Raw genomic sequence first — 24,152 nt, forward strand, 5'->3', positions numbered from 1 at the left:
CAACACTGGCGGAGCCTACCAAGGCTAGTCGTACAAACTGGAACCTGGCCAGACAGCTTGTAGACCAGTTCTGGCGTCGTTGGATAACCGAATATCTTCCGACAATCGCCAACAGGACTAAATGGTTCGGCGAGACAAGAAACATCAAGGAAAATGATCTGGTTCTAGTCGTCAACGAAGGTCAACGCAATGGTTGGATAAGAGGTCGCGTTCTGTCAGTGATGCCGGGAAAGGATGGTCGAATTCGTCAGGCTCTGGTCCAGACTACAGGAGGAGTTCTTCGCCGACCGGTATCTAAGCTTGCAGTGCTCCAGGTATTAGCTGATGGTAACGCAAAACCAGTTGGTGAAGCGGGAGTCCGTTACGGGTCGGGGGATGTTGCCAACACTGGCAGCACTGGCGATGAAGGCCAGCTCGAAGTCCCTCGTCCTATCACAGCGAATGACAGTGTGAATGTCAACTGATGAGCACTAAGAGGATAGTGGGGGAAAGAAGCTGTCATTGCAGGTGTTTTCGATGGAACAAGGATCGGTAGAGCAAAACTATTTGCGAAGCAAACGTGGTCAAAATTAAAATTGTATGAATTATTGCTATTTATTGTACCTTCAGTGGAATTCATTGCGTAGGTGAGAGGTAGAATTTGTTTAGTAGAGAGCTTTTACCTACAAGCGTAAGTTTTGATGTTTATCCCCTGAATAACTAATCCTAATAGTGGAATTGGAATTATAGGTTACCCTACCTACAGCTATAAACCCACGAAGGGTCAAAATCGTTATTTTTGTTGGATTTATTCCTTGAATTAGGCGACTGAATTGTAAGTACCCACATAATTAGCCAAGATAAAGCGAGCATTAATAAAAATTTATTTAGCTTTAAGATATCGCACCAGAAAACCGGCGTATCTCTAAAGAGGTCCGAAAGAAGATCCAACAGCGATGTTGTCGTGCTTACGGAAGCTGATAGAGAAGATGATTCTCCATCGACCCATGGGTTGAATCGAACGGCCTTCTTTCAGATACTCAATTCGGTTTCCGCAGAGGCAAGGGAACGAGCGATTGTCTGGCTCTACTTTCTACCGAAATTCAACTGGCCTACGCTCAAAAAGAACAAATGGGCTCAGTATTTAATGTGTCGGCTTATGTCCAATCACTACTTTCTGGGCTCTCATTTCTATCGAATAGGGCTCACAGATAGCAATCGTTGTAGCTGTGGTGCAGGCTGTCAAGATAACAACCATGTTGTGTGGGAATGTCCCGAATACGGTATCCAGATCCGATTTATGTGCATCCCTCAGGGTCCGAGGGAAACCAGAAAAGGAAGACATTAGAGATGTGTTGGGTAAACTTGATTTTGGATATATGAAGCTTGAAGCAAGATCTTCGTTTGATATCCCAGTCTTGTTGCTCCACTTGTCCACCTCGTGTCCCTTCGAAAATCGTCTGTATCGTTACAGGTTGTTTGCCCGAGCAGGGAATGAGAACAAACCTATAGCAAATTGATAACTCATTTTGTTACTGATAACAAAATGAAATCAAAACAAGTTTTCGTTCCGAATTGTTTTTATTTAATATCAAATTAAGATATCATTTTGTTATCATTTCAAAAACTCAATGTTAACCAGATTTGATTTCAAAAATCAAAAATAGGTTTAATATGCTTTATTAACATTAATTATATTCACAAAATGTTTGTTAAATCTACCTGAGTATTGTACTTCCATAATGACACAAAATTTGCAATTGCTGATTCTGGGTAATGGTCATGCTATTGATTTAAATTGGTTTAATAAGTCTTTTTAGAATAACTGGTAATTATCGGCAGTGTTGTTCTCTTCGTTAGGCGGGGTTTTTCATCGGCCAAATTGCCTGAAACTTGGTCGTGTAGCTCAGCTTGGTTGGGAAAGATTAGATTTGAGGTCAACGTTGAATTCAATAGGTTTCAAAAAGCCTTCCATAACGAAGAGAATGAAACTGCCCAGAATACAAAAGTTTCCCTATATTAATTATTTCAATCTAAGAAATTTGAACTACAGGGTGATTATTTCTCCAATTCTATATATTTTTTTAAACTGCACCATTCGCACTTTCGTAAGAGAATAATGAGAGTTCCACAGTATAAACTGTTTCAGAAATTACAAATACACTTTGTTCTTTAAATAAAATGAACTGTTCTGATAATTTCAACAAACTTCTTTCAGAACACAGCATATCGTGATCCACATTTTTGTATACCCTTTCAATTGTCATGATTTTTAAAAGAACAGTTGAATTCTCTAACAATTAACTAAATTCTCCATATTCCCATTTGCACAAAGGTGCTTTTTTAAAAGATTTTATCTAACTTTTTATCATATTCGTTTTCTCAACAAGTTGTCAAAGAAATGCCTTTAACCTGGGAGAAATCGATAGTCATTTGCACAACTTTTTTCTTATTTTTTAAGGTTTTCACCGAAACATAAGAACTACCACACAGTTTCTTAGCTTTCCTGAACACATCTAATTTCAACTAATTTATTTTTTCAGCTCATTTGATCCTACAGATGGCAAAGCTTGTCATACCATAAAAACGAGCGCAGTAAGCAGTAAATAAGACATTCGTTTGCTTAACGTTTGTTGCTACATGTGTTGTTGAGAAATTTGAAACAACAATTGTTGCATTTAAAAGGCTCGTAATGATGGTTCTTGATCAAATATTCTAGCAAAAATTGTTTTATCCAATCGAGAAATATATTTTCTTATCGAAACTGTAACTTTCATTGTGTTTGGAAATAGAATATTTTATTTGTGAGTTTTCATCAACAAAATTGGTATTATTTGCTTCATTAGAATGTATACTATAAGAGCTAGAAGAAACTTTTTTGGATATTGTGCTCAAATTGAAATGGCATCCAATCGTTAGTGTATTTATAATTTATGAAACAGTCTATACTCAAAATTTTCTCATACTTTAGGTCGTTTGACATAAAGTCATTTGGCATAAAATTCATTAAGCATTATAGCCGATTGGCATATTGTTCATTTGGCATAATTCTAACTTAAAGACAAATGAAGTTGGATATGGCCAACCGAAGTAATCCGCGGTCATTCTACTGTCAAAGGTCACATATTTTACCTTAATAAAGTTTTTTCGCGTGAAAAAGGATTCATTGTAGCTCCGTACCAAAATCCCGAGATGTTTGATACAGTTTTGAAAATAACACAGATATTTATCAAACATGAAAATGATGAATGTCATTTCATTTATTGTTATGCCAAACGGCCATTTTGCCAAACGAATTTTATGCCAGATTATGAAATTTGATCATTATGCCAAAAGACTGCCAAACCCGATAGAATTAATGTAGTAAAATATTTTTCCAATCGGATGCCTTATTTTTTCAATGTCATCATTTTTCCCCGGGTAACGAGGGAAAGAGCTGAGAAGCCGCATGCGACTCAATTCATTGCTCGATGTCATTCAATTTGAGTCCCGATGCCTGTGGCTCTGGGATGTCGTGAACATCTTCCACATTTGTTTTACTGCAGTGCATATAATCAGAAGAAGAAAAGGTGAAATATAATTATAAAAAATATTACGTGCAGTTGTCCTTTGACTTCAATGTTACTTTTCTTTGTCACTTCAATGTACATCATCCATAATCTTTTAATTGAATTATGCTGGATATCTATGAGGATATCATATCCGATTTCCTTACAATTTTCCTTCGTGTAGGCCAGTTAGAAATGACTGTTGATGAAATGTTAATGTTACAATCAGTGCGCAAAATTTTCGAGCAGACGCGCTGAAGTTCACTGGGCGGCAATTTTCATTCACTTGCCTGCGTATTCATATTCAGCTGCTCGATACTCGTTTGTCAACTGAATGAAAGTCAATGAATATTTGTAGGCAAGTTACAAAGTGTTAAACTGCTGATAAAATATTGATGTTTCGATTACATTTGATGGTGCTTCACACAGATCTTGTCCTATTTGATTCTCATGGAATGTTTTTGGTGGGAATCGTAGCCATAAACGTAGGTATTTTTGAAGATGTTTCTCGATCGGCACCATATTCGATGACCACGAAGTGACTGACTGTGTGAAGAGGAATAGCGAAAATGATAATGTTTGTTTTGAATATTAAATAAAGAAATAATCAAATTCGTGCTGTTTTCAGTCAATGACTTTGAAGATTTTGCACCCTGGTTACAATCGATAATACTACGACATTAATAGAAGTCATATTCTAATGATATCGTATCAAACAAAACAAGTTTTCAATCACGAGATTCTTCTGTAATTAAAATAAAATCTAATTTTAATTTTTACTTATTCATGTAAATTAATGCCTAATAAAATATCAAAATGAATACTAAATTTGTTATTAATTTTTAGTTATTACCCTATAGATTTGATAACTCCCTGAGAACTCCGTTTGATATCAAATCGTAAATTGTGGATAACAAAATGAGATATCAATTTGTTATCAATGATAACTCATTCTGTTTTCATTTAGATATTCCAGTACATTATTTTGTTATCATTTTTGTTATGTTAACACTTAAGTCATACAAAATGAAAACTCACTTTGTTATCAAAATTCGTGATATCTAAATAACTCAATTTGTTTTCAATTAGTTCTCATTCCCTGCTCGGGTGTCCACTCTACGCTTGACCAGCAGCAATACGCCACACCATGCTGTTAGGTGTCAACGAAAAGCACCATCACCCTATCCTTTCCTCAAATATTTTTGTTCCCCCTAACTTCGACTTTACGGTTCCCCAAAACTATCATATAGTTTATAAGTCAAAAACATGAAATTGTTTTAATTGAATTCGGCTCCGTTATGCCTGTTGGCGCATGAGCCTAAAATAAATGATTAAGTGAAAAAAAAAAAAGCTAAGAACCTTCCCCGGCCCCAACAGCACCACGTACGAAATTTCACACCGATCGGTCCAGTAGTTTCCGAATCCATAAGGGATTTATATATATACATAGATATATAAATATATATAAGACACGATCAGTGAAGTACTAGTGTCTTGGACAATTTCGATACATCATTTTTTTTTATCCATTTCGTTTATTTTAAGGCTCATTCACCGTTTACAGTTTTACAGAGCCGCAATTCATGCTTTACAATTCTTATTGTAATTCAAAACTTTTCTATTTTTACTAACGATGATTTCCGGATGACCGGTGTTTGGGAAACACTGGTCCGAGCACATTTTTTTCGATTCACCATCTTCTTTATTCCGCTTCGATCGTCGTCGCTTATTTGTAGCCTCGTTGTAATCTGATGAGCTCGATGTATTGTCATTGTCGTCAATATCGGTCCACTCGTCTTCGTTTTGTTGTTTCGCTTCAGATGGCATAGGCAATGATGTTTGTTGTGCGTTGTTGATGGGAGGAAAGTCCTCTGGATTGAAAATCCCGTCGCCGTCGGTTGAATTTGATGGTGCTAATGGTGATGCTGATTTATTGCGAGCCGAGGTGCTCGATTCTAGACATCTTTTGCCTGGATGAGCTGGTTGGTTGCAATGGCGGCACGATTTGGGTTGATTTTCGTAAGAAACCATGGTTTCTTCTTGGTCGATTGTGATGTAGGAAGGAATTTCTCGGAGCAAATTCATTCGTAGTACCCGCACGCCGTTCGGTATTCCGGGGAAGTAATGTTTCCAGGTCTCATTCCGGATGGTTATCACCTCTCCAAACTTCATCATGTAGTCCCGAATGGTGGTGTGGTTCATCGACGGGGGAAGGTTATGCACCCTAACCGTCACCGCAGCACAGTCCACGTAGACGGGAACACGAAATTCTGTGCCATCACAAAGCATTTTACGCTTCCAATTGTGTTGCGATTGGTAGCGCGAAGCAATCTCATGCGACTTCATTTCTATAAGTACGCAGTTGCGGAGATGATGCAACTGAATGCTAATTACATTCGCATAAAGCGGGAGCCACAATGCTGCGTCGACTTCGACTTCGACTTCAGCTTTAACTGACAGCTCGGTTTGGAGAAATGGGTTTCAGTGCAGCAAGCCACAATGATGCGTTGCGTGACGTACGTCATTGTACTAAAAACGCTGAAGTCGTTCTAAACTTTGAAAATTTTCAAAGTTGACGCACTGCAACGCAGCGTTCATCATCAAAACCAGTGTGATGGAGCAATGTTTACATTTCTTTTTTGGAGAAACTACATTAAATAATTTCAATGCAGTACATTTTGTGCAATTTTATTGGCATCGGATACGTTCTAGAATATCGTGGGAACATGAATTGAAAGGGAATTTGAAAGCTCTTGGCAGTGGACCGCAGTGTTTTAACCAGAACCCAGAAAAGATACATGCGTTGGTTTCAGATCGATTATTCACCATCCACAAAATTCCTGGAGGACAATCCTTCAGCAGGAATGGCCATATGTGATATTTTTTCTAGGAGTTCTTTTGTGACAATCTTCCAGAAGGCCATTCTTCTGGTATGTATCCAAAAATTTCTTGTGGGGTTCAATCAGGAATTCCCTCTGAACGGCTGATTTCTCCAGCCGTATTTTTTTGGCATTCCTCCGACAAGAACTTTGCCTAGATATTCCACCAGAACTTTCTTATGAAGAGGAATTCTTTCAGAACAAGCGCTAGCAGGGGTTGCTGTTGAGATCTCCAACAGAAAAAAATCCTTTGGCATTTCTCTTGCAAGAACTTCCTTGTTAAAACTTCCTCAAAAAGGAATTCCTTCGGAGAATCCTCCTGTGACTATTTTTTCAAAGATTCTTCCAGCAGAAATCCCTTTTGGGTTTCTGATACCAGGCATTTTCGTTTAAGATTATTCTATTGGGTGTTCCTTTAGGAGCTCCTCCAGGATTCCGTTGACAGATATTTTTTGGATTCCTCCAGCAAAGATTCGGGAATTCCTCTAGGTATTTCATAGGGAATGCTTCTAGGAATTCCATCAAAAATTCCTCCAAATGCTCCCTCGGGAGTTCCTTTGCGAGTTCCATCAGGAATTCTTCCAGAAGTGCCATCGGAAATTCCGCCAAGGATTCAATCAAAAAATCCTCCAGGAATGCCATCGGAAATTCTTCCAGGTGCTCCATTGAGAGTTTCGGGAACTCTTCGATGAGATTCATCGAGAATTCCTTGAGGAGTTCCAAAAGGGTTTCTTAACGGAATTCTCTCGAGAATTCCATAAGGTGTTCCTTCGAGTATATCTGCCGGAGTTCTTTTGGAAATTTCATGGAGGTCCATCGCGTTTTCCTATAAAAGTTTCTTACGGGAATTCCTCCAGGAGTTCCTTCGAGAACACAGCGCAACATTTTTTTGTCTCAAGAGCAAACTTATGTGTCTCCGAAGGAGTTTGGGCCGCTGAATCCGAATCCGGGCTCAGATTTGCTCCAACACGTCACAATTTTGAGCTATACCCCAATTTATAGGGCAAAATATGCGATTTTGGGCTTTTTTGACTGCAAGCCATTAAGCATGGAAATATTTTTTTTAAGCAATCAAAAGGTTAATTGGTCAATTAACATCTAAATTAACGACTCATGCAAAATATTTCGTTTTACCTAATCAAATATGATAGATTTAAGCATTTTAAGTTAGTATGAAAACTTGCATGCAACTTTTGGAGGGTGACTTGTATGGGAAATATCGTACCTAACATAAATCGCCTAAAACTATCAAATTCGATTTGGTAAAACGAAATATTTTGCATGAGTCGTTAATTTAGATGTTAATTGACCAATTAACCTTTTGATTGCTTAAAAAAAATATTTCCATACTTAATGGCTTGCAGTCAAAAAAGCCCAAAATTGCATATTTTGCCCTATAAATTGAGGTATAGCTCAAAATTGTGACGTGTTGGAGCAATTCTGAGAACGGATTCGGATTCAGCGGCCCAAACTCCTTCGGAGACACATAAGTTTGCTCTTGAGACAGACCAAAAGTTATTTTTTGTTACGCTGTGGAATGCATTGAGAAGTTCCATTGAGGTGAACTAAAGGAGTTCTTTGAGGATTTTCATCAGGTGTGTGTGTGTGTGTGTGTGATCCAACTAACCCCCACTGTCCGGCAGTGGTATTATGGAAGAAAGTTTTCTGCAATATAATTTTGATGCTATTGCAAAAAGCTTTAGTCCGGGAGTTAGAAGGTGATAGCTCTATTGCAGATTCAGAGACCCATTTCAGAATGGCTGGAGAGACACGTCCATTCAGAAGTCACTTTCACTAACAATAAGCCCCGCATGTGTACATTACCGTTATCATTTGGATAATGATAATGCAAACACACTTCCTGATTCAAAGAAAATCTTTGAAACGGGCACGTATTTAGTTCATTTTGATGTAGCAAAAGTAATCAGAACATTCTCACCGGAATCCATCCAATCGAAGAAAGCGCTGCCATCACCATTGGAACGTCTCTTTGTGCAGTCAGGCTTCCTCTGCGTCTCGCCACCGTTGCGCTTGCAGTCAGTCATCATTTGAACACACGTCACTTCAGCTTTCACAAAATTATGAATGTTAAGCCACACGGGATGATTCTGTAATCCCTCGCGAATCACTGATGGCATGGCGGTAGTTTAATAGCCACATACGTAAAAAAAAAAAAAAAACAAAACTGCAGCCTTAGACCGTTCGCAATGCTGGTTTATTTTGTATGGCGAGTTTTAAAATTTTTAAAACTCGCCATACAAAATGAAACAGCATTGCGAACGGCCTAGTGCCTATACAAAAACTTTACAATGGAAAACTACTGGAAGGCGTGGCGCCACCATAGGCCTTTTCATTTGACGTCTTAAATCAGCTGATTGTTCGGGCGTTTGACAGTTCTTCTATGAAGATGACACGTTCTTGTTAGCAGCTGTTGTTCAAGCTTTGTAAACAAATGCATGCACGGATCTGTCACATGAAAAGGCCTATTGACCGTTTTACGTGACAACGCGAAACAGACGGCACATTCCTACACTCTCGAAACGAATTTCAGCACCGTTTCCGAACCAGAACTACTTTAGCAGCGGCATTCAAACACACACAATCTTTTAAACTCCCCGCTATCACACCATTCATTTGGAAATTATGATTTGTTTCGAAATCAATCAATCCATTTCTCACTATAAAAATTCTCGCAGAACAAGCACTCTTTCACACGCGGAAGCTATCCGGATGGCGTAGCACCAGCCAAACCGTCAGCAGAATCACACAAAAATTGGCGAACGCGAAAGAAACGCGACGAGCAAAACAAAACACGTCTGCACGCGGCTACGCCTACTGCGCTTCGAATGAACTGGACAGTTCACCCGAAATCCTTACGCTGTTCTGCCATCTTTGAGGATTTTCATCAGGTGTTCGGGAATTTCTCCAGGTGTTCCAATGGGAATCCTTATAGGTGCTCGGGAGTTCTTTCGGGAATTCCTCCAGAGATTCCTTCGGATGTTTCTTCGGGAGTTCCTTGAGGTGTTCCATCGGGTTTTCCCGAAGGAGTGTTTTTGAGATTTTTTTTTCAGGTGTTCCTTCCGGAATTCTTACAGGTGCTCCCACGGGTATTTCTCCAAAAGTTCCTTTGGGAATTCCTCCTGGATCTCCACCGACAATTTCTCCAAGAACTTCTTCAGAAATTCTTCCAGGTATTCCTTCGGGAATTTCTACAGACGATTCTTCGGGAATTCTTTCATGTATTCAATCGGAAATTCCTCTATGTGCTCCCTCCGGTTTCCGGAATTCCGGTTTCATAAGTAGTTCCAGTTCAGTAGTTTCATCGGAGATCTAGCAGTTCCTTCGGAAATTCCTTCTGTTCTTGTGTTCTTTACGGAATTCCATCGTGTTTTCTTTAAAATGTTTCTTCGAGGATACCCACAGGAGTTCTCCAAAAATTTGTCCAGGAGTTCGTTCTGAAATTCTTCGAGATGCAGGTCCAGATGTTCTTTTGTGAATATATTATTATTTGAATGTTCCTCCAGAAGTTTCTTCGGGAATTTCTCCAGGAGGTGCTCCGGGAATTCTTCTAAGATTTCCCTTGGGAGCTTCTTCCAGAATTCTTGCAGGTATTCCATCGGGAACACCAAGGTGAATATATGACGAAGCCACTGCCAAAATTTTCAAAAGCACAAATCTGAAGAACCATTGGACGGTTTGCTCTGAAAAGTTGATCGATTGGTCACCACCGGCGGGTAACCAATCGATCAACTGTGGCTTCGTCATATCTTCACCTTAAAAAGTTCCTTTAGAAATGACTTCAGGATTGCTATCGCGAATTTCTCCAGGAGTTTTTTCGGGATTTTTTTTGCAGGTGTTCCTTCGGGAATACTTTCAGAAATTCCTTCGGGATTCCTTCAGGTACTACTTTAAGAATTTCTGCAGGAGATTCTCCAATAATTCCTTGAGGGTATTCCTACAGGATTTTTTCCAGGAGTTGTTTCAAGAATTCCTCTAGAGTCTAAGATTTCCATCGAGAACTGAAAAAAAAAAAACATTTCAGAATTCGTTCAGCTTTTACTTCGGGTACTCGTTCATTTGGTCTTTCAGGAATTCCACCATGAATTTCTTTGGGAGTTCCATTAGTAATTTCTCCAGGAGTTCCTTCGGGAATTCTTTAAAAAGTTCCATCGGGATTTCTATTAGGGGATCTTCGAAAGTGGCTCTAGGAGCTCCATCGGGAATCACTCCAGAAATTTTATTGATATTTCCTCCAGGTAAACTCCACCAGAAATTCCATTTGGTGGAATTCTTTCAGGTGCTCGGAAATTCTTCTAAGAGTTCTATCGGGAATTCCACTAGGTAGGAGTTCAGGTGGGCCTTCAGGAGTTTCTCTGGTTTCTATCGAGAATTCAATCGGAAATTCCTCCAGGTGCTCCTTCAGGAATTCCTTTTGGAGTTCCTCCAGGATTTCCTTTTGGAATTCCTCCAGGAGATCCTCCGAGAATTCTCCCAGGAGTTCCATCGAGAATCCCTTCAGAAGTTCCTTCGGAAATTCTTCCAGGAGTTTTTTCGAGAATTCCTTGAAGATTCCATTACTAAAAGAGTTCCATCGAGAATTCTATCGGGAATTCCTCCAGGTGCTTCCTTGGGAATTCCATCGGGAGTTCCTTCAGAAGATCAACCGGAAATACCTATAGGAGTTTCATTGAGGATTTTTCAAAAAAGTTTATTCGGTGTTCCTGGTGTTCCTTTGAGAATTTGTCCCGGTGTTCTTTTGAATGTTCCTTATGGAAGTCCATCGATTTTTCCATAAAAAGTTCCTTCGGAAATTCCTTCAGCAAATCCTCAGGGGATTCCCCCACAAATTCCTTCATAGATTTCTCGAGGAAATCCTCCGGGGATTCCTTAAAAAAATTCTCTGAAAATGCCTCAAGGAATTCTCCGGGGATCCTTCCAGGAAATCCTCCAAAGATTTCTCCAGGAATTTACCCGGTAATTCCTCCAAAAATTCCAGCAAATACTCCACCAGGAAATCCTCCGGGGATTCTACCAGGAATTCTTTTAGGGATTCCTTAAGCAGGTTTTCCGCAAATTCTTCGGGGGAGTTCTCAAGAATATCTCAGGAGATTACTCCAGGAATTGCTCCGGGGATTCCTACAAAAAAATCTCCAGGAATTCCTTCTGTAATACTTCAAGGAATACCTCCAGAAATTATTCCCGGAATGTTTCCACAAATTCCTCCGGGAATCCTTCCAGGTATTTCTGCAGAAAGTCTGCAAGATATTCTACATGGAATTCTTTTAGGAATTCTTCCAGGATATCCTCCAGGAAATCCTCCAGAAATTGCCAAAGAAATTCCTCCAGAGATTCTGTCGTATATTCCTCCAGGAATACTTCTAGATATCCCTAAAGGAATTCATCCAGAGATTACTCAAAAAATTCCATCGAAGTTCCCTTCAGGAATTCTTCTGGAAATCCCAGAAATTCCTTTGAGAATTCCTTCATGAAATCCCCCGGGGATTCTTGCAGGAAATCGTACGGGGATTCCTCCATGAATTTCTCAGAGGATTCCTTCAGGAAGTCATGCGTGAATTCCTCCAGAGATTCCTTCAAGGATTCCTCCAGAAATTCCTCCGGGGATTACTCCAGGGATTCCTCCGAGGATTTATTCAGGGATTACTTCAAGGATTCTTTCAGGAATTCCTCCGAAAATTCAGAAAGTGCTCCATGAGTTGCTCCTGGGATTCCTCCGGGGATTCCTTTAGCAAGTTGTCCATGAATTGTTCCGGAGATTTCTCCGGGGATTCCTCCAAGGATTCCTCCAGAAATTCCCCCGTAGATTGCTTCAGAAAGCGCTCGGCAAATACCTCTGGGGATTCCCACAGGAATTCCTCCGGGAATTTCTTCAGAAAATATTTTCAGAAATTCCTTCGAGAATTCTTCCAGGCTTTTTTTACAGAGGATACTGCGCGAATTCTTTTAGGAATTTCTGTAGAAATTCTTCCCGATATTATATCAGAAATTCTTTCAGGAATTCCTCCAGGAAATCATCCAGGAATTTCTCCTCCAATTCCCCCAAAAATTCTATATAGATTCCACCAAAAATTTTTCAAGGAATAGTTCTAGATATTCCTCCAGAGATTGCTCAAAAAATTCCTCCGAAGTTCCTTCCAGGACTTCTTTTGCAGATTGCTCTTGAAATTCCTTTGGAAATTCCTCCAGGAAATCCCTGGGGATTCCTGCAGGAAATCCCTGGGGGATTCCTGCAGGAAATCCTACGGGGATTCTTCCAGGAGTTTCTCAGAGGATTCCTTCAGGAAGTCATCCGCGAATTCCGTCAAGGATTCCTCCTTGAATTGTACCAGGAATTTCTCCAGATATTCTTCCAGGTATTCTTCTAGGAATTCTTTCGGGAATTCTTCCTGGATATCCTCCAGTAACTCTTCCATCAATTCCTCCAGGCACTCTTCCAGAAATTTATCCAGAAATTTCTTTAAGAAATCCTGCGGAGATAATTTCGCAAACCCCTCCGGGGATTTCTCCACAATATCTTCCGGAAAGTCCTGCAGGAATTCCTTCAGGGATTCCACCAAGGACTACTTCAGGGATTCCTCCAAAGATTCATTCAGAAAGTTTCCGGCAAATTCCTCCGGAGATTTGTCCAGAAATTCCTCCGGGGATTATTCTAGGAATTTCTCTAGAGATTCCTCCGGAAATTCTTACAAGATTTTCTCCAGAAACTCCTCCAGGAATTCCTCCGGGAATTTCTTCAGGAATTCCTGCAGCGATTCCGCCGTAAATTCTTTCAGGAATACTTTCATAAATTCTTCCACGAATTTCTCCAGGAATTCCTCCCGCGATTCCTCAAAAAGTTCCTACAGAGTTTCCTCCACGAATTTCTCCTGAAATTGCTCCTGGAATTCCCGCGGAGATTCCTCGGGGAATTCATCTAGGAATTCTTCCAGGAACTTCTCCGAGGATTCCTTCAGGAAGTCTTCCGTGAAATCCTCCGGGGATTCCTCCAAATCTTTCAAGGATTACCCTAGAAATTCCTCCAGCAAATCCTCCGGAGATTCCTCCTGGAATTCCTCCAGGAATTCCTTCAATAATACTTTCAGGAATTCCTCCAATTGTTCTGGGAATTCTTCCTGAAATTCTACCAGAAATTCCTCCGAGAGTTCTTCCATGTTTTTTTCCAGAAATTCCTCCGGAAATTCTGCTAAGAATTCCTCCGGAAAGTCTTCTAAGGATTCCTCCGGGAATTCTTCTAAGAATTTCTCCGGGAATTCTTCTAAGAATTCCTCCAGGAATTCCTCCAGGATTTTCCTCGGGGGCTCCTTTCGGATTCTTCTAGGAATTCTTTGTCCCAAATTGATTTAGGAGATTACTTTAGGAATGCCACCGGCAGTTTCCCCAGGAGTTTCTTCGCGAATTCCCTCAGGTGATCCTTTGAGAATTTCTTTTGAAGTTCCATCGGGAATTCTTACAGGAGATCCTTCGATTATTATTTTAGGGAACCTCTCTAGAGTCCTTCGAGAATACCTCCAGGTATTTTTGGGAACTCTTTCAGGAAATTTGTACAGGAATTTTTCAGGAAGTACTTTCGAGAATTTCTCTAGGAGAACTCCTCTATCGAGAATTAAAAAAAATGCTTCGAAAATTCTTCCAGGTTTCCCTTCCGATACTCTTTCATGTGGTCTTTCGGGAGTCTCATCAATAATTCCTGCAGGAGTTTCTTTGGAAACTCCTCCTGAGGTTCTTCTAGAAATTCCTCCAGATATTCCTTCGAGAATGAATTTAGGAGTTCCCTCGGAAATTCCTCCACATATTCCTTCTGGAATTCGGAGTTCATTCAAGGTACTCGGGAATATCTTTCCGGTGAATTCCTTCAGGAGTTCCATCGGAAATTTCTCCAGTAGTTCCTCCTGGAGCTCCTTAGGGAGTTCCTTCGAAAGTTTCTTGAGGAGTTATATTGGGGCTCACAAAAGGAGTTTCTTCTAGAACTCCATCAGTTGTTCCTTCGGGAATTCTTCAAGACATTCCATCGGAAATTCCTCCAGGTGCTTCCTCGAGTATTCCTTTAGGAGCTTCATCACAAGTTCCTTAAATTATTACTTCGAAGAGACTCCGCGAGTAAGTCCAGGAGTTCTATCGAGAATTCTTCGATGAGTTCTTTTGGGAACTCCTCCAAGATTTACTTCAGAAACTTCTCCAGATGTTCCATTGGCTATTTTTCCTGGATTTTCTCTGGGGGTTCCTTCTTAAACTCCGTTGGGAATCCCTCCAGAATTAGCTCGGGATTCCTATAGAAATTCTTCCAGAGATTCCTCTAGTAATACTTCCAGAGATTCCTCCAGAAGTTCTTCCACAGATTCCCCCAGGAATTCTTCCAGAGATTCCTCCAGAAATTCCTTCAAGAATTCCTCCAGGCATTCCTTCAAGACCGGAAATTCCTACAAGAATTCTTCCATTATTTTTTCCAGAAATTCCTCCGGAAATTTTTCCAGAAATTCCTCCGGGATTTTTTCCAGAAATTCCTCCGGGAATTCTTCCAAGAATTCCTCCAGGAATTTTTCTAGATATTTTTCTAGGAATTCCTCTAGAAATTTCTCCGAGAATTTCCTTAGGAAGTTTTCCGAGAACTAATCCAGGGATACCTCCAGAATTTTCGCCTGGGACTCCACCAAGAATTTTTTCAGGGATTTTAACAAGGATTCCTCCAGAAATTTCTCTTGGGATTCCTTATGGAATTCCTCCAGAATAACCTCCGGGAATTCCTCCAGGAATTCCCTTTGAAAGATTCCTTTAGAAAAAGCTGCTAGAATTCCTCATGGATTTTTTTTCCTGAAATTCCACCAGAAATTCCTCCGAGAATTCTTCCAGGATTCCTCCAGGAATTTTTCCAGATATTTTTCAAGGAATTTCTCCGAGGATTCCTTCAGGAAGTCCTCTGCGAACTCCTCCGGGGACTCATCCAGAACTTCTACCGGGGATTCCTCCAGGAATTTCTTCGGGGATTTCACTATGAATTCCTCAGGAGATTACTTCAAAGATTCCTTCAGAAATTTCTTTCGAAGATTACTTAAAAAAGTGCTCCATGTATTCTACCAGAAACTCCTCTGAGGATTTCTTCAGAAATTCCTTAAAGTCCTGGAGGAATTCTTGGAAAAAGTCCTGGAAAAATTGCTGTAAAACGCCTGAAGGAATTCCTGATTACTGGAAAAATACCTGGAAGAATTTCTGAAAGAGTTCGTGGATGAATTCCTGAGAGAAACCCTGAAGGCATCACTAGGAAAATGCATTTTTGGGAAAATCCTCGTATAAATTTCAAGAGGAATTTTCTGAGGAATTTCTGGAGAAATTCCCGGACCAATTTCTAAAGGAATTTCTGCAGGAACCCTAGGAGGAATTTCTGGACGAATACCCGGAGAAAATCCTGGAGGAATCATCAGAGGAATTTCTGGAAAAATCCCAGAAAGAATTGCTGAAGGAATCTCTGGAGGAATTCCTGGCAGAATTCCTAGAAGAAATTCTGGCGGAATTCCTGGAATCGTGAAGGAATTCCTGGATGAATTCCTGATGTTATTACTGGAGGAATCCTTGGAAGAAATCCTGGATGAATTAATGGAGGTAGTCCTGGAAAAAAATCCTAATGGAATTCCTGGAAGAATTTCCAAAAGAACTCCTACAGGAATTCGTGAAATATTTCCTGAAGAAATCCCCAGAGGATATCCTAGAGGAATCTCCAGAGGATATCCTGTAGAAATCCCGGAGGAATTCCTGAAGATATCCATGGAAGAATTCCTGGATTAATCTCTGAAGTCTACCCTGGAGAAATTTCTGAAGAAATCCCAGAAGGAAAATCCTTGAAGAAATTCTTGGAAGAACCCCTGGAGAAAATCCTGGGGGAATTCCTGAATAAAATTCTGGAGGAATCTTTGGAAGAATTCCTGGAGGAATCTCTGGAAGAATCCCTAGGGGAATCGCTGAAGGAATTCCTGGAAGAATCTCTAAAAAAAAATTCCTGGAGGAATCTCTGGAAGAATTCCTAGAGAATTTTTTGAGGAAATTCCTGGGATAATTCCTGAAAAATTCCCGGAGGAATTCTTGGAGAAAATCCTGGAGGAAACTCTGGAGAAATTCGTGGAGGAATTCCTGAAGAAATTCCTTGTGGAAATCCTGAAGAAATTCCTAAAAAACATTCCTGGAAAAAATCCTGAAAAAGATCCTGGGGGAATCTCTGAAAGAATTCCTGGAGAAAATGCCACAAGAATTCCTGGAGGAATTCCTGGGAGAAATCCTGGAGGAATTCTCGAACAAAATCCTGGAGGAATTCCTGAAGGAATTCTGGAGGAATTCCTAGAGGAACTCCTGAAAAAAAATCCAGGAGGAACTCCTAAAAAAAAATCCTGGGCAAATCTGAAAGAATTCCTGGAGAAATTCGTGTTGGAATTCTTGGAGGAAAAAATCCTGGAGGAATCTTTGGAAGAATTCCTGGAGGAATCTCCGGAAGAATTCCTGGAGAAATCTCCGGAAGAATTCCTGGAGGAATCTCTGGATGAATTCCTGAAAAAAAATCTTGGAAGAATCTATGGAAAAATCCCTGAAATAATCTCTGGAAAAATCCCTGGAGGATAATCTGGAAAAATTCCTGAAGGAATCTCTGGAAGAATTTGTGCAGGAATTCCTGAAATAAACTGGAGGAATTCCTGGAGAAAATCCTGGAGGAACTCCAAAAAAAAAATCCTGGAAGAATCTCTGGAAGAATTCCTGGAAAAATTCGTGAAAGAATTCCTGGAGGAATCTTTCAAAGAATTCCCGGAGGAATCCCTGGAGGAATTCCTGGAGGAATCTCTGGAAAAAATCCTGGAGGAATCTCTGGAAGAATTCCTGGAGAAAATGTCACAAGAATTCCTGGAGCAATTGGAGGAATTCTCGAAAAAATCCTGGAGGAATTCCTGAAGGAATTCTGGGGGAAATCCTGCAGGAATTCCTAAAGGAACTCCTGATTAAAAAATCCTGGAGGAACTCCTAAAAAAATTCCTGGGAAAATCTGAAAGAATTCTTGCAGCAATTCGTGTAGGATTTCTTGGAGGAAAATTTCCTGGAGGAATCTTTGGAAGAATTCCTGGAGGAATTGCTGCAAGAATCCCTGGAGGAATTCCTGGAAGAATCCCTGGAGGAATTCCTAGAAGAATCCCTGGAGGAATTCCTGGAGAATTTTTTGAGGATATTCCTGGAATAATTCCTGAAAATTTCCTGGAGGAATTCTTGGAGAAAATCCTGGAAGAAACTCTGGAGAAATTCTTGGAAGAATTCCTGAAGGAATTCCTGGAGGAAATCCTGAAGGAATTCCTGGAGGAATTCCTGAAAAACATTCCTGGAAAAAAATCCTGAAAAAAGATCCTGGAGGAATCTCTGGAAAAATTCCTGAAGGAATTCCTGGAGAAAATGCCACAAGAATTCCTGGAGGAATTCCTGGGAGAAATCCTGGAGGAATTCTCGAACAAAATCCTGGAGGAATTCCTGAAGGAATTCTGGGAGAAATCCTGCAGAAATTCCTAGAGGAACTCCTGATAAAAAAAAATCCTGGAGGAACTCCTAACAAAAATCCTGGGCAAATCTGAAAGAATTCCTGGAGAAATTCGTGTATGAATTCTTGGAGGAAAAAATGCTGGAGGAATCTTTGGAAGAATCCCTGGAGGAATTGCTGCAAGAATCCCTGGAGGAATTGCTGGAAGAATCCCTGGAGGAATTCCTGGAAGAATCCCTGGAGGAATTCCTGGAAGAATCCCTGGAGGGATTCCTGGAAGAATCCCTGGAGGGATTCCTGGAAGAATCCCTGGAAGAATTCCTCTAAGAATCCCTGGAGGAATTCCTGGAAGAATCCCTGGAGGAATTGCTGGAAGAATCCCTGGAGGAATTCCTGGAAGAATCCCTGGAGGAATTCCTGGAAGAATCCCTGGAGGAATTCCTGGAAAAATCCCTGGAGGAATTCCTGGAAGAATCCCTGGAGGAATTCCTGGAGAAATTCGTGTAGGAATTCTTGGAGGGAAAAATCCTGGAGGAATCTTTGAAAGAATCCCTTGAGGAATTGCTGCAAGAATCCCTGGAGGAATTGCTGGAAGAATCCCTGGAGGAATTCCTGGAAGAATCCCTGGAGGAATTCCTGGAAGAATCCCTGGAGGAATTGCTGGAAGAATCCCTGGAGGAATTGCTGGAAGAATCCCTGGAGGAATTCCTGGAAGAATCCCTGGAGGAATTGCTGGGAAGAATCCCTGGAGGAATTGCTGGGAAGAATCCCTGGAGGAATTCCTGGAAGAATCCCTGGAGGAATTCCTGGAAGAATCCCTGGAGGAATTCCTGGAAGAATCCCTGGAGGAATTCCTGGAAGAATCCCTGGAGGAATTCCTGGAAGAATCCCTGGAGGAATTGCTGGGAAGAATCCCTGGAGGAATTGCTGGGAAGAATCCCTGGAGGAATTCCTGGAAGAATCCCTGGAGGAATTCCTGGAAGAATCCCTGGAGGAATTCCTGGAAGAATCCCTGGAGGAATTCCTGGAAGAATCCCTGGAGGAATTCCTGGAAGAATCCCTGGAGGAATTCCTGGAAGAATCCCTGGAGGAATTCCTGGAAGAATCCCTGGAGGAATTCCTGGAAGAATCCCTGGAGGAATTCCTGGAAGAATCCTTGGAGGGATTCCTGGAAGAATCCCTGGAAGAATTCCTGGAATAATCCCTGGAGGAATTCCTTTAAGAATCCCTGGAGGAATTCCTGGAAGAATCCCTGGAGGAATTCCTGGAAGAATCCCTGGAGGAATTCCTGGAAGAATCCCTGGAGGAATTCCTGGAAGATTCCCTGGAGGAATTCCTGGAAGAATCCCTGGAGGAATTCCTGGAAGAATCCTTGGAGGAATTCCTGGAAGAATCGCTGGAGAAATTCCTGGAAGAATCCCTGGAGGAATTCCTGGAAGAATCCCTGGAGGAATTCCTCCAAGAATCCCTGGAGGAATTCCTGGAAGAATCCCTGGAGGAATTCCTGGAAGAATCCCTGGAGGAATTCCTGGAAGATTCCCTGGAGGAATTTCTGGAAGAATCCCTGGAGGAATTCCTGGAAGAATCCCTGGAGGAATTCCTGGAAGAATCCCTGGAGGAATTACTGGAGGAATTTCTGGAAGAATCCCTGGAGGAATTCCTGTAAGAATCCCTGAAAGAATCCCTGGAGGAATTGCTGGGAAGAATCCCTGGAGGAATTGCTGGGAAGAATCCCTGGAGGAATTCCTGGAAGAATCCCTGGAGGAATTCCTGGAAGAATCCCTGGAGGAATTCCTGGAAGAATCCCTGGAGGAATTCCTGGAAGAATCCCTGGAGGAATTCCTGGAAGAATCCCTGGAGGAATTCCTGGAAGAATCCCTGGAGGAATTCCTGAAGGAATCCCTGAAAGAATCTCTGGAGGGATCCCAGGAGGAATTCCTGGAAGAATCTCTGGAGGGATTCCTGGAAGAATCCCTGGAAGAATTTCTGGAAGAATCCCTGGAGGAATTCCTGGAAGATTCCCTGGAGGAATTACTGGAAGAATCCCTGGAGGAATTCCTGGAAGAATCCCTGGAGCAATTCCTGGAAGAATCCCTGGAAGAGTTCCTGGAAGAATCTCTGAAAGAATCTCTGGAGGAATCCGTGGAGGAATTCCTGGAAGAATCCCTGGACAAATTCCTGGAAGAATCCCTGGAGGAATTTTTGGAAGAATTCCTGGATGAATTACTGGAAGAATCCCTGGAGGAATTCCAAAAAGAATTCCTGGATGAATTTCTGGAAGAATCCCTGGAGGAATTCCTGGAACAATCCCTGGAGAAATTCCTGGAAGAATCCTTGGAGGAATTGCTGGAAGAATCCCTGGAGGAATTCCTGTAAGAAACCCTGAAAGAATCCCTGGAAGAATTCCTGGAAGAATCCCTGGAGGAATTCCTGGAAGAATCCCTGGAGGACTTACTGGAGGAATCCCTGGAGGAATTCCTGGAAGAATCCCTGGAAGAATTCCTGGAAGAATCCCTGGAGGAATTCCTGGAAGAATCCCTGGAGGAATTCCTGGAAGAATCCCAGGAGATATTCCTAGAGGGACCCCTGGAAGAATCCTTGAGGAATTCCCGGGGAATTCCTGGAGGAATTCTCGGGGGAATTCCTGGAGGAATTCTCGGGGGAATTCCTGGAGGAATTCTCGGGGGAATTCCTGGAGGAATTAACGGTGGAATTCCCGGTAGTGGACTAGTGGACCTCCTAATATATATCTTAGGAATTGCTAGACGGGTCCCCGAAAAAGCTACTCCGGTGGAACACTTGCAGGATTTCCAATGAAACTCCAAGATAAATTGCCAATGGAACTCTTGCAGTGGATTTCTTGGAGAAATCTCCGATAGAACACTCCTGGGGGATAAAACAAGCAAATTCTGGAGTAATTGGTAAAGCTACTACTGGAGAAACTCCCGAAGAAACTTTTGAAACAGACTTGGAAAAAGAAAACTCTCAAACGCTTCAGGAAACTTCTAAAGAAGTGTTGGAGAAATTCCCGAACTAATTCATTGAAAAAATCACAATGATTCTTTTGCATGAATTACCGAAGGATTTCCTAGATTAATTCTCTATTAAACTTCTGGAGATATTAACGATGAAAACTATGGGGGATTTTTTAAGAACCCTTCGCATTAATTATTGAAGGAACTACGGGATACATTCCCGGAAAACCTTTGAAAAAATCCTGAATGAGCTCAAGGAAAAACTTTTGAGGGACCTACTAATTAAATTTACATATGAAGTATTGGAGAAATTCTAAAAAAAACTTCTGATCCTGAACCTAGAGGATCTCCTTGAGTTCCGGGAATGTCTGCAAAAAAAAACTAAGAATTTAAAATGCAACACATTGATCACGGTCTCAAAACTCTTGTTATTCGAAGCGTCTTCCGGAGGAGTTCCAAATGGAATTTATGGGGAAATCACCTAATTCAAAACAGGGAATTCCTACTGAAGGAATCTCAGAAGGGTTTCCCGTTATGGAAAGCCCATGAAATGCCGGAAGAATTCCAGAACGAGTTCCTTCCTACAATCACTGCCATTGCCACAGAAAAGTTCACGAATAACCACACAAATAGTGATCGGTTTCCGGATGAAATTTCACAGTTTCCGCAAATAATCCATGTTTTTAGTAAGCACACCAGCAGCCGCTGCGAATTCCGATAATAAATTCCAAATTCCTGCAATGATTTATGCAGTCCGGCTGCTGAAATCAGATTCAAATAAATATTGATTTCGATTGAGATTCCTTATCCGCGATTAAATTCCATCACCAATGTAAACAAACGCACAACGCAACGCAGCATTGTGGGCAGTGTTTGCGTCAACGCATCCGTCTGCGTTTTAGTACATTGACGGATCCGTTAACGCTGAAGTCGAAGTCGAAGTCGACGCAGCATTGTGGCTCCCGCTTAATTGAGCTTCAGCTCACTCTCCAAAAAATGTTGCACCTTTGCAACATCAGGTCGTGTTGGGAGAACACTAAAATCGATCACCAGGGTGTTTTTTCGCGCACTGCACATTCCGCCGGTACGAACGATAGCGAGAGAGATGAATAAATGCGTCCGTCGTATGTGATGGTTGACTATCGACTGAATTTCGATACATCATAGGCTGTACTTGTACATCATAAGTTACACAAGCATAGTCCACTTAACCAAACATGCTTGAATTTTACACAGTTTTTTTGGGACCTAAATAGCTTTGATCTGATAGAATGTGATTGAGTTCTTTACTGTCCCTATTCGCATAACAGTCCCATGTTTGCTGGGTTTCCTATTCACATGGGACTGTTGTGCGAATGAGGGCAGTTCAATAGTCTTGCGGCTAAGTCATGGTTGCACACTACTACTTGCAGATAAAATTCTACTAACAATAGGATAGATTGAGAAGACCCTAACAATTAATTTTTGCTTTCAACGAATATCAATTCTATTTCCAGGTATGTCTTCGACTTGACGTTAGTAAAAAATATTCTGTACAAAATTTTCAAATTATACTTCGACTATGGTCATAAGCTACCATTCGAGGAATGGTTAAAGCTGGAATATCACATAGATAGTTGCATTATTTCTCGAAACGCACCGCACAAAAACCAATTTATTCTACAAGCTTGGGATCTGAGAGATTTCCGAGAAACGTCGGCGGCACCGGATTTCAAGGAAGGTAAATTTCTAGACGCACTATCAAACTGAAGCAAATATTGTTCTATATGTTGTTAATCAATTTACTTCCAGACTGGAAAAACATTATCTCCATTTGCTCTATCAACAATGACTCGAATGTGTCTATATCACAATGTGAACAGTTCATTGCATCGGTTCACAGTAAGGCAGTTCACGAAATGGGTATGTGTTAGCGGTGTTTGTAATACGTAATTGTACTTGGTAATTTTCTGGAATTTACCGTGATGCATCCGCACCTACATCAATCGTTATCAATCAGCTGCACTGTTTTCTTCCATTCCACAGAGGTGCGTAGTCTATGTCCAGCGAATTTCGGTGAATGCGTGTTCGTCTTCAGGTTCACAGCAAACTTCGTATCGCTGTCCTTCTCACCCTCGGGTAAGTATATCGTAATCGGGTTGCGGTGCAAGAAGCGCCTCAAGTTCGCCTACATCCTGGACAAGGATACCCGGTGGAAGATTGGTGTTGATTTCCGCTATGATCTCAACGGCTGCGAGAGCCGTGATGCCGATACTTCGCTACCAAACGGTAAGTGTGACTTGTTTCTCTGTTTATTTTCGAGGTTCTCCCTAGTTCAAAATTTCATCTACAGATCGTGTCGGTTTGAAATTATGTATGCCAAAAGAATCACTTAACTATAAGGAAATTAACTGTATCAAGTGGGCTACGCTGCCAGGATATGGATTTTTCATAGGACTGAAATCAAAATTTATACAAATATGCAGGTAACACTGCCAAAAGAAATTATGGCTTGTTTTCAATCACCTTATGATGACTTCCTAAATACGATGCAAGCTACTTTACTAGTTACTATCTATAATTTATATGGTCTTTGATTTGAAAGGTGGGAAATCAAACCGTGGGTCGAGTAGGTAATAAAGGTCGACACGCATATGTACATACATTCAGTTGCACTACATCACAATTGGGATAACACATTTTTTTCTGGTCTTCTCTAGTCTACAAATACACAGCCATTTATTAAAAGAAATCTTGGAAATAATAGAATCGTCTGCTTCTAAAATTTGTATTGTTATTAATGTTTGCAGTGTATCAAAAATGCATTACAAGCATTAAAGCGGCCAGGCATACTGTGCAGCGTTATTGATTTTACAATAAAACCATTGAGTGGGGACATCTCGTACGAACCGCTCATTTGTTTTGTATAGAATGGTGTGAAACATCGGTGGGAGCGACGTAGCTAAGAATGTTAATGTCACTCCTTGGTCTTCGGATTCCTGGGACGTAACACAGGTATTTACTCTGTTTCCTGGTTAAGCGCCTTTGCTCGCTCTCTGAAATAGAACAAAATACGGTTGTCTGGGAGTGGAGGAGATGTGATGTAGGGTTTTTATCTAACTTTCGTCTCCCTAAGCACCGCCCAAGTAACCATGCTGTTGAAGCTGTACGTATTGCATATAAAAGGCGTATATATTGGCATGCATTTTTTTTTTTTTTGAGATTTTACCCTAGAGGGCATTCATCTCAGTTTGGCATGCATGGCCCTACATTAATC

At 41.0% G+C, this 24,152-nt stretch overlaps 1 protein-coding gene across 1 annotated transcript in view; it reads left to right on the forward strand.

The window, feature by feature from the left end:
* Positions 1-23,380, forward strand: part of LOC109427912 (uncharacterized) — a 36,619-nt gene extending 13,239 nt beyond the window's left edge. The window contains exons 7-10 of the mRNA XM_029872511.2: positions 22,393-22,616; positions 22,688-22,798; positions 22,922-23,164; positions 23,229-23,380. Of these exons, the coding sequence (XP_029728371.2) occupies positions 22,393-22,616; positions 22,688-22,798; positions 22,922-23,164; positions 23,229-23,365 (715 nt within the window). The 3' untranslated portion in view covers positions 23,366-23,380. The remainder of the gene's footprint in view (positions 1-22,392; positions 22,617-22,687; positions 22,799-22,921; positions 23,165-23,228) is intronic.
* The last annotated feature ends 772 nt before the right edge of the window (positions 23,381-24,152 follow it).

Source organism: Aedes albopictus, chromosome 2, assembly GCF_035046485.1.
Source record: "Aedes albopictus strain Foshan chromosome 2, AalbF5, whole genome shotgun sequence".
Taxonomy (NCBI): domain Eukaryota; kingdom Metazoa; phylum Arthropoda; class Insecta; order Diptera; family Culicidae; genus Aedes; species Aedes albopictus.